General features: G+C 38.5%; 1 protein-coding gene across 3 annotated transcripts in view; it reads right to left on the reverse strand.

Moving 5' to 3' along the window:
- The window catches only part of LOC144635289 (doublesex- and mab-3-related transcription factor A2-like), a 30,520-nt gene extending 23,323 nt beyond the window's left edge, over nt 1-7,197 (reverse strand). Inside the window, exon 1 of one of the 3 annotated variants that reach the window (XM_078494392.1) lies at nt 6,964-7,197. In XM_078494392.1, coding sequence (XP_078350518.1) covers nt 6,964-7,032 — 69 coding nt within the window. In that variant the 5' untranslated portion in view covers nt 7,033-7,197. Of the gene's footprint in view, nt 1-747; nt 1,022-6,803; nt 6,902-6,963 lie in introns of those variants that run through there. The other 2 variants (XM_078494398.1, XM_078494393.1) reach the window with 2 other exon arrangements.
- Nucleotides 7,198-11,582: the final 4,385 nt, after the last annotated feature.

Consider the following 11,582-nt stretch of genomic DNA (forward strand, 5'->3'; position numbering starts at 1 on the left):
AGTCTACTTAAACGATTCGCGTGTTCAGTTTATTATCCTCAGTGGGAATGAGTACCTTCGCGCGTCATGCATACATGTCGCCATGTTTTCAACCCAAGATTACAGCTGATCTTCTGTGGTAAGAATGGACGCAGTTGGATAAACTGAACGATAAGCTTATTTTGGAGTGTGTGTTGAGAAGAGCGAAGGGAGCTAGACGAGGACCTAGAAGCGCTAACTCACTGGTTTCTATAGCTACCGTACCACCGAATGAAACGAAATGCTATGACATAACAACTGACAGTTGGTACATAAGGCTGGGGATTTTTGTCGCATTGTGAAAAAACTAAACAACCGTTGCGTCTATATCAGTGGATAACCCTCTCACCCACTTGCTATTGGCAAGGGCGACACAATGTGTTTTCGAGTTACTTGTAAACTTCTGCAATACATTCAGATGGTTGATGAAGGCGAGGTAAGCAAGCCTACAATATTACAAAGTTGTACATATACCCCTAATAAATACTTAACTTTGCGATGCAGTATACTTTTTCGTCTCCTCGAAACCCGGAAGATTGACAATGAAAAAAATCTAGTCAGCTGGGATATTGAGCTAAAACCAACGAACATGCTGGATGCGAATCCGCAACATCGCACAGGATCAAGTCATCGTTAACGTCGAATCACGATCGACTCCATCATCTTGCCCCGGAAGCGTTTTACAAAACTTACAAATAATTAAACATTCAGCTCACTGATTAAACTTACCTGTGCAAAAATGCTTGCTGCAGTAACCGAAGCATTTCTAGCAGAAGAAGTCCTCTTTGCATCAGACATTTCGACTCTTAGTCACTCAGGTTACGCGCCACTAGTTACACAGACTATACATAGCTGTGTTAAAAATAGTTACTTTGCTTGCTGTGTCTTACTGTTTTTCCCAGACCTACTGAATTTTAAAAATATATCGGGAGAGGCCAAGAAGGTTCTCGTTCCTCTCTCCTTTTTCACTGGTCAAATAATTTTTTCTGTCAGATTGTGTTCTAGAAACACTTTGTTACGGATTGTGAATGGCACAAGCTAAATACACAAGCCAGTGAACTGTCATCAAAATCAGTGTGTCACAATTAAGTTTATTGCGGTTACGTAACTTGCTTACGCGCTACTGATAAGGTCTGATAAGCCACGAGGTTTTATTTGCCAGATATATGGCGCGTCTGACTGCGATTATGTAACTACCACTCATCTGTTGGGGACTTGGGGATGTGAATCGATAACCAGGGAAGCTTTTTTTAATTTTGTTAACGTAAGTTCGCGACAAAACTCTTTCTGCTCTCTCCATTCTCTCTCAAGAACTCTCGCTAATTACAGCAAAATGATAGTTTCATCTCCAAAACCGATACAATAATGCCATTGGCTCGCGCAACAAATGGCGGGAAAAGCTTGAAAACATGTGCAGTAAAATGCGTCACGTGTTAAGACTAAAACCTACAACACGTGAATTAAATTCTCGAAAAGGAAACTATAATTTTAGCCAAAGTACTTCGCAACACCGCCTACAAATTAAATGCTAATTTGATGTGTCTGTGGTGACTCTTGCTGAGCGTTACACCGTGAAGTCACGGAAACGATTTCCAGTCTTTGAAAGAAAAATTTACTTAGATTATTTAAATGTGAAGCATGCTACGCCACTTCAACAGGTATTTTAGTAGAAATGATCTAACCAAGAAAAAAAGAAAACAGTTCATGTGAAATGTGACAGCTCAAGTATCGTGTCTGATGAGCGTCGCAATTATTTGCCCTCGGGCGAGCACAGACCAATATTGCATATTGCAGGCTTTCCTATAATTTTGCGGTTCATAACATTTGCTACTGCTACCAAGGTAACAATTCCTGTCAACTGTCAATATACGAGGTTGCTAAGTAACAAAATGTATTTCGGTTGCCGCCCACGGCTGTGATGAGGTCGCAGTTCCTTCGTTTGCTGTTTGGAGAATTAGAATCGGAAGTTCTTGTTGAACTTACGCGAATCAGTTTTTAATTGGCAGCACTTGGTTTCCCGTCTGTTTATTTATCACGAGATTGTCCGGAAATAGCCTTTAATCATTTATCAGTACTCGAGCGGGCGGAACTTCACCGTCAAATCTTGCATTTTTCGTGGTTCCTCACGCAGGTGGGTTCAGTTCCAATCTCTTCCCACAGTCACGGAATGCAGTCTTACACTTAAAACAATTTCCGTTCTCAAAAATATCACCGTTTGCTAATACTTGTTGCCTTGAGAGAAGTACCGAGCTTTTGACACGGTTACTGATATAGAAATATCGTGCATGTTATTTCCCGATAGTTCAGTCGCCATTTTATTAGTCTCTGGTATACTGGGTACGCTTACTCGTTACGGTGCAAAATTAAAGTTGCGACTGAGGCTAACCGATATGAGATTTGCACATGTAATCACCCAATAGAGTACTAAAAATTGAGGTTAAAAGCTAAAATATCACTGACGTTTGATCTATTTATCATCACAGAGATCACCTGAGATGTTTAAATAGATCGAAAACGTCTGTGATATTTTAACAGCTTTAAACCTCAATTTTTAATAAGTTTTATCGGCGAAATGTACACCCAATAGAGTGTTAACATTGTTAAAAGTCGCGTCTTTAGATGTTGGTTTCATTTTAACTGATTAGCTGACAGTTTGATTTGTACGGTACAACTGATAACTACTGACGCTCTAATAGTGAAATTAATTATAATTATTGTAGTTGTCGTCACGTTACTGTGGTTTCACTGGCTTTGAATCTTGTTTTGGGTTTGGACCATGAATGAACATGAAAAATATGTCTGTCCAGTTTATCAGCCAGATGTTCTAAAGGCAAATTGTGACTTTTTATTTAGATAAGCTTAAGTTATAAACACGGTTCAGTAAAGTGTCTTAGGATGGAGTTTCAACCGAGTTTCGGAACATTTTTCTGCATGTGACTGGGAAACGGGATAGCTTTCCAGTAATAGAAAAGATTACGCAAGTATCTTATACAGTTGTTCTTCACTACCTAATAAAAATCGACGAAGGCCTTAATCAGGCTACTAACACTCTCTAGGGTGGGGTAAGGAGATATCGTGTATTCAACGGAAACGTAAGAGAAGGTGACGAAAAGAACAGCTGACCCAACAAGGATACTTCATATTTATTAATGACCTAGCGAACATGAAAGCCTTGGGTATCTTTTTTCTTTGTGGACACAGGAAGTCATTGTTTAGCGACATAGTGCGATGACACGCAAGTTTAATCTAACAGATTACGGTGATTTTTCTTTGTTTTAGCCTTGCCACTTCTGTTTTAAGCGTCAGCGAAATCAACGAAATAATGTTTTGCTGTAAGGAACATCACGATAAACACAGGTCCGCGGAGCGTACAAAAATTTGCATTCCGTGCTCAATTCTTTCAAGGAAAAACATAGCTTCATGTTTGTGACCTCAAATGAAACTTCTCCTTTTCCGTTCTGCGTTACTTTACACCTTCGTTTGTCGGTTAGAACGTGAGCGTGGGGTAAACGCGAATTTAATGGCATTTGAATAATTTACAAGTCAGTACTCAGAGGTCTGGTCGATACTACGTAAGCATTACATAATACTGAATCGCTGCGGTAATAAAACCTATAATATTCTTTGTTCTATCTGGATTTGCTTGGAGTGGTGGTTTTGTTTAGACAGGCAATATATGAACGGCTAGTTAGCAGCCCACGCCACGTTATTCAATTGAAGTGCTGACGCAAACTTCTCTGAGATTTTTTTGACCACCATGAACACTAATTGTAATACAAGAAAATTGCCCACGCAGTTTTGAGGTCTTCCGTGAGATAATTCCCTCCTGATGAGATGCACAAGAGCTGTTTAAGTTAAAGAGGTTTTTTTAAAAGCCTGAGTAATAAACGCCTTAGCTAATCCGCGAATCATCCATAGAGATATCCCGCACAATTGCACAACATTAAAGAAAGGCGGGAACAGCGGAAAAACGTTTTGTATCAGCAATGTGATTCAGTAAAACCCTAATAAATATGAACACAAAACCTTCGCAAAATCGATTAGTAAATAAAAATGTTTAAATTCCTTCTTGATTTCATTCAGTTTATCAAATCAGCAATATATATACCGTGTGTTCATTTTGTTCGCACCCGCCTCTGCAGTATAGAAATATTCGCCAAGATCAAGAAATTTTAGGAGGTTTGGATCGCAACATGCCTGCCACACTTCATCACGAAACAGAAAGGCTTGATGTTACACCAGCTTTGCCAAGCTCCAAGCTCTAACTTGGCCTTGTATCAACGCCGTCAAGAGCTTAGTAACATTTGGCGGGTTGCACAACCGATCGCTCGATGATTTTAGTGCTGTATTTGTCTCCTGCCAATTAATGTATTTGTTATACACACTGAGGCAGCGTGGACATTGCATTTGTAACCAATACAGCTGCAGATTTTAAGTGAAAGGACAGGGCACACCGAACGTCTTAGTCATTATATGTCATGCTCTCTGTTTTTATAAACACTGCACATATGTGGTACTGACAGTATTATGGCAAACTCTGTACCATAATAGAATTAACACCTAAAACTTGAAGACATTCATTGTATATTTATCTAAAGCCATCCTAATCCTTGTTTATACGCAATCCCTCCATAAGAGGATCACTTTGAAAATTGACGATTCAGTTCTCGACTGTAAAACATGACTGTATACTTTAGTTATCTTTAATTCATTTCATGCAATGATTCATGCTCAGCACAAGCTCTAATGCTCCACTGAATTATTCGATTCTTATCAGCCTATCTGCAGATTCGGTGCAGATACCGTGAAACAATACTAACAATGATGCAGTGAACTTTATGTTCAATCTAGGTCAGTTGCACAGGAGAGGATGAAGTACTTGGTTTGCAACTCGCCCGGCATTAAGAGGCTCAACTTGTAACCTCCTAATAGGGATTCTTTCAGAATTATCTCCAAAATTTCAAAGATACATCTTCTAGCTTTTAATGTAAGTCTATTCAACAAAGGAAAAAAGATCTTTGCAGTCTTTGAGCTCTCCGTTAACTCGTACTGATATCAGTTCTTGTCACCTGACCATAAGTTAATTTTCAGTATATCGCTCGGGACTAAACTGCCAAATCGTTAACTCGTGAGCAACAACAAGAAGCTAATCCAGCTAGTGCAAATGGTTACTAATAAACATTTACAGACACCCTCAGACAAGCAGTTTCCTTTCCTGACACCGAGATAACTTTTTTTATGATCACTGCTCTTATGTCATCCGCTGAGGAAATAGAACCGGCAAAACTAAACCTGTTCCATTACGGAATCATAGATAAAAAGAAGTCTTGTTTTGCCTGCGGCAGCACTTTTACATCTAGAACATTACCAAGATCTGACCAGATCGAGCTATTTATTCTAACTGACAGGCATCCTCATGCAAAGGTTAGGTGTCCAGAATCATGTAGCTGCTACTCACTCAGCTACAGTCTACCTCGACTGGCAAACACGAAAAGTGCAAAAAGTGTAGGGAAAAAGCCTTTCAGGTGCATACATTACTTTTACGGTGTGTACTTACAGCGGTTCGGCGAACAGCAATGAGGACTGGCTTTACCTATAGGCTTACCACTTACTTAGTTGCAGTCAAATTCAACGTTTGGCTTAAATTGATACCATTGATATCTCGGGACAAACCTTTGATAACACTGCAATATGGTTTCAAATTCTAGTTACCAGACAACAATAGACCTTAAACAAGTCATTGTCGTTAAAGTTTTTTCTACACAATCAGATTGAAAGAAAAGAAAGAAAACAGAAAGAGTGTCAAAGGCAATGAGTGCCAATTCAATACCCACTGATAGAGGTATACAGATGGCTAGCACTCATTTGTAGGCCTTAGCATTGGCGAATACATCGCAGTCGCACAGGCAAATTCGTCTTGGAGTGTAGTCTGCGCAGACTTCGCATTATTATACAGTTTTAGTTTTTTACAGTTTAAAATGAGCTGGGGACGAAAACGTTATAAAGACTTCTCTATGGTAGGGTATTTGATAAGTGTGTCTTGCATCAACGTGGGCTTATTGAATGAAATATCAGAACTGATTAGTATACACTCGATGTGCTATCTTAAAGGTCCTGTTTCTATGAACACATGTTTTGCATCAGATCTTTTAAACAGATCTATTAAATGATAACTCCATTCATTTTAACCGCCGGGTTCAACGTCGGAAACAAAGGTGTCTATTTCTAAACGAATGCCATTAGACATAAATAGTTGCAGCGTGTTGCAACTTTAGCATCCGGGTTACATAATATATAGAGCAGCTTTATCGCCTACAAAATTCTACTGGCGCAAGAGAACTTTTGATAATTGTTTCTTTTGGGAAAATAATGGTTACAAATTATAGCCTGCTTTTATTTGCCATTGAAGCATTCTGTTGATGACTCTCAGCCAGGACTCTCAGCTCCCGGCGCCTGAGTCATCAATATGGCACTATTAATCTACTCCAAATATTTTTTTAAATTAAAAACAATCCTAGTGTTGTCATTTTGCAATTAAGAGAGAAGGAATTGTATTTAATAAGATAAAACTTTTTCAATGTCAGTAAATATTAAAACACGTTCTGGGAATGATTTTGAGAGACTGAAAGGTTGAAATGCAATATTTTGAACATCACAGGACGCGGGACTCCTACCACAATCGCATCAGCACATTTTCAAGAAATTCCATGCCTTTTGTCAGTTAAAGCTGCAGATGCACAACTGAATTGCAACCAAAATAATCACGATAGTGTATAATTATTTACCTGTACAATTGGAGTTCTATCACGGTCCTAATATACCTGCTCGCTCTGCGCCTTAGAACTGTTGTCAACGGTAGAACTGATCCGCGTGCGCGCTGAGTGAAGACTGAGTAGCTCGGTTCACTGACCTCAATAATAATAATTCTGCTTTGTTTATACTTACCTCAGTAAACTGATCTGTAGAACTTTCTTTAGTTTCTTTGTGTGTTGACTGCTCGACGGTGACCTCCATAGTTTTTCAGTTCCATCCGTAAATAACAGAGACGAGCGAATCTGGGCTCGAATACCCAGTAGAGCTATCTCCAGTAGAAGTATTATATTGCTTTTTTGTAAAATAAATTAACTCGCAAAATTGTCTGGGTTATACGCAAACTCGGCCAATACGTTTTCTTGACTATGGAACTTTCTGATGTCCGGTAGTAAGGCACGTGTTCCCAGCTGGACGCCGTGAAAACTGCACCAAACGAAGTAAACGCTCGCGGTTTGAGCGCACGCCCACACGGAAATGCAGAGGTTCAGTGAATGACTCTATCGAATGTGGAAGCTTTTAATATACAGTAGAGTGCTGTTTCTAGAATTTTTGCAGGTTTTTTACATAAGAGTTATCCCTGAAAGCCCCTTTTAATTCCCTCCAGAGCGATTTAATCTTAGCCAGCTTATAAACACTATTCCAGAAGTTACTAATTTGTTTACTTGTTACAAAGTTACTTACTTTTCGATACAAGATATCCAAATTGTTCTAGAACATTTCGGGTCATTTGAGTCACGCTAGCGAATATTTTAACTAAATATTCTTAATTGCTAGAGATAAAGCGGCTAAAGCCAAAAGGGAGGACGTAAAAGCTCAAATTTTGCTTCCACGGAACTTCCCCCGCAATCATTGCTTGGTTATGTTAGTTTTTAGCGATAAACTTGTTCCTTTAGTGTTAGCGTGACCTGTCACTACTGGAATATTCTGTGTTCTGCTAAGCGACGTCTAGAATAATCTGTCTTGTAAGTGCATATTGATGAATTCACGGCGAATTTTCCGGGTCGTATAATTTAACGCTTTCTGAATGTAAAGGTCTCCTCCATCTTTTCATTTCAGGGTTCTTCAGATGAGTGGAAGATCAATTAATTGCTAGTAAATTTAGCACTTTGGACTTTCCTTATGTGGTCTATTTGTCCTTCAACTCATCCGTAGTCGATACGATGTGGTTATATCGGCTTCGTCATTAGGAGAAAAGTAACATTTTCATCACAAAGAGATGTAGGATCGCGCTAAGTATTTCCGGTTTGTAGTCTAATATAAATCAGTTGATTCTGTCTTCACTTTAGGACGCTGATAAGATAGGGCATTGATATATTACACTAGCCGTATTGTTATCTTGCTGCCGTAACCTTGACCGCGGGCAACGATGAAAATTTACGTGACGGATAATTCAGAAAAAGTTTCATACTATGGTGCACTCGGGGATGAAATCGTGAGGTCGCAATCACCGCAACTTGTTTCGCATATCGGCACGACGAATGACATCACTTCCGTGAATGAATGAGGACCGGAGGTGGAAAGGAGGCAATGCTTTAATTTTATTACTGATTTCAAGCACTGATAAGTAAAATTGGTTTTCTAGTCTCCATGGAAACTGCTGCACTTCTGTACTGCGTCGGCGTCTAAGTGAAAAGAACTCGGTTTGTTTCCGTCCGCGGAACTAATATAAGATCGTCATCACTGGCGGCGCTCGGTCGAGTTTCATCACTGATGCAGACATTTATCGGATGATAATATCAGTCAGCGGAGCCGTGGTTTGCATGTGTTTGGTGTAAGAACTAATTTGGGATCCACCTCCTAGTGTATTTCATTGCAGTGTTTGTATTCTTTGTAACAAGTGGTTTCGGAAGGAAACGATGGGATCTAGAGAACAGCTTAGCCAATGATTTCATTATTTTCCCGCGCGTTGGTACGAGACCGGCTCTAGCATGCTCGAAACAATTGGCAGCCGGCCTTTTTTTGGGCATAAAAAAAGGTCTTTAAAATCCCAAAAGCAATCACATCTGAATTCTCTTTACGATGTCAATACATTGTCAATTGGTAAGGTGAGGAGAATAAAGCAAATCATCAAGCTGGTGATATTGTGGTCCTGATTTGCCTACACCAGATTCCCAGACCTATAAAATTAAGCGAAGTGTGGCAATCAGTAAGAAAATTTAATATTTCCGTGCATATATGTTTAGTTCTAATGGACTCTAGCCGATCTTTAAAACATAATACAAAGGTTGACCTTGCTTGCCAAGCCTTCTAGTTTATGGAAATATCTGGCTCTAGCGAGAAACAAGGAGTGAAACAAAGTACATTATGCAAACTGCGTAGTCTTTTTAGTGGAAATATCGTTGCTACCCACACCACCTTCGGTTACTGCCGCACGTGCTGTTTGAAGTTTGCCCACTCACAAGTTTATCTCTAAGAGATCTTTCTTTTTTTGTGAGATATTAGTCAAAGGAAGTTTGTATATTTCACTAGAGTGGATGGCGTAGTATTTAATGACAGTTTTCATTACTATTACACTGATGTTTCACGAATATTGAAATACAAAAATTAGACAAGATCCTTTAACTGGGAAAAGCTTCAGTTATACACCCCTCCAAACAGGCTACAGTGCTCTGGTGTGGGAATAATAATAATCTTTATTGTTCCATTTTATTTTAGATCCAGTTATCTCCCATCTCTTTGCCCTCCTTCACAAAAATCATAATATCATCAAACAATTCTTAAATGTTAACATCACCTTCCACTTAACACCTATTACAACACTTTTTAGTTCCGTGAAACTCCAAATTGATGAATCAAACATAGCGTTTAGATATTCTTCCATTAATTTGTAATTGTCTTTTCAAATAACTGCGGTTTGTGAAGAATAGCTTTCCCCTTCCTTGGTTAAGTGATTTTTGTGCATATTCAGGAAATGACATTGAAGTGTAGTAATAGACTCTTTTGTCGTCTTTGTATTAGTTTTTACCCAAGAATGTTGTTCCTGCGTTTAATTTCAGCTATAAATATCATAGCAGGATATTATGATTTTCGTCAAATTTACTTGTTCAAATCATTGTATTATATCAGGTTTCTTCCCGTATTTTTTAAACAGTGATGTTTTTTAACCCATTTACCGTTTCAAAAGGGCCGCTAAAATTATTAAGCGGCCCTTCATAAAAACATTTACTGAAGATTTGTATTTCGACCGTCACAAAACTGCATTGTATTCCCTGCACAAATGCAATATTCTTTTTTCTTATACTTGGGTTTTTAGATTGACATCCACAAAAATGAGAAGTTCATTTATTGACGTAGATAGTGAAGCGCATGATTTACCTTTTACGTTTAAAAATCACTCTCCTTAGGTCGCATTGTTTGGTACCGTAAGCACCGCAAAATCGCATTACTACAAGTACTTGCAGCCTGAAAGAATGCAGAATGACGATTGCCTTGTCTTATCAGAAGTGAGCATAATAATTTCTGGCTTAAACTGGTCCAGAAAACAGGTCATCTATTCCCCGTGGGATCCCGCCTCTGTTCCTTAAGATATTTCCTTATTCTGGGCTTGGATTTTAAGCATATGTTTCTGCTTTGATGTACCAAAGGCTTTTATTATTAGGCCTTTTTTACTTAAAGCTTTTTTCCTTCACACCTCAGCTGAACAAATAAATCTTCCGGAAATTGATAAATGTAACGTTTGAAGAAAGAAATAGCATGATATTTGAATGTGGATCCTATTCGATTTCTTGTGCTGTTGTTGAGCCACCTTGAATAAACAAAATATTGCTGTTTGTGTTAATTGTCCTCTTTCTGTCAATACTCCGGATATTAAACTGTCCGTTTCAGCCAATTGTTACTGTTGTTTGAAGAAAACAAATGTCTAACCTTCAATATCAGTCTTTGTGATTGGCAAATAAGTCACCTTTACGATGACAGTGATCGATCGCTAGTCATGGCCTGAAATCCTCCGTCCTGTCTTGATAGCGAGCACTAGATACATTACTGTAATATTTCTATTATCAGTTTGGAAGGAAGTTGGTTGTTCAGCCCTCATGCTGCATTACAAAGACTTCGATATTTATGTCATTGACTAGATTAAAAAAACGCTATTCGTGTAATCCAAGAAATCCCTTAAACATGAGAATTTACGAACATCTTAAAACGCATGTCCTCGCACCGACCCTAAAAAAGCAATTTTCTCTACAATCATTAATTACATGTGGCGAGCTTATTAATTTTCCCTTTTTGTAAGAGATCTTTTAATGTACCAATGGTTTTCTTAAAGTTTTTCTCACAAACTTCTCAGCTGAACAAATAAATTTACCGGGGAATAATTAATACAACTTTCACAAACCTAAAAACGGTAAGATTCGGAAACTTCACTGAATACCCATTTTTGTACGCCATAAATTAACGCTACGGCAACTGAGAAAAGATGACGATTAAGCCCTTTTCCGGCTGTTAGTTTCTTTAAAACACGTCTGTGTTTATATTATGCTTAGTTATTTTAGCGAATAAACAAAACACTGAAGTAAAATTAGATTGGAAATTTAGCTAAAGCTAATACCTAATACTTCCGACAGATAGCGTCACGGCCGTGTGTAATTACTGCCAGTGGCTGCTGTTGTTTGTAAATAAACAGTTTATCGCCTTTCAGATTCAGCTGAAATTTCACTCTCGCTGATTGGCAAATAAAACAAAAACGTGTAAGAATCTTAATTAAGGTATACTTTACCACAATCTTACAAACAAGAATAGTTGTCAGGAGATTT

The sequence above is a fragment of the Oculina patagonica genome, chromosome 13, assembly GCF_052425735.1.
Source record: "Oculina patagonica isolate OP01 chromosome 13, crgOcupat, whole genome shotgun sequence".
Lineage (NCBI taxonomy): Eukaryota > Metazoa > Cnidaria > Anthozoa > Scleractinia > Oculinidae > Oculina > Oculina patagonica.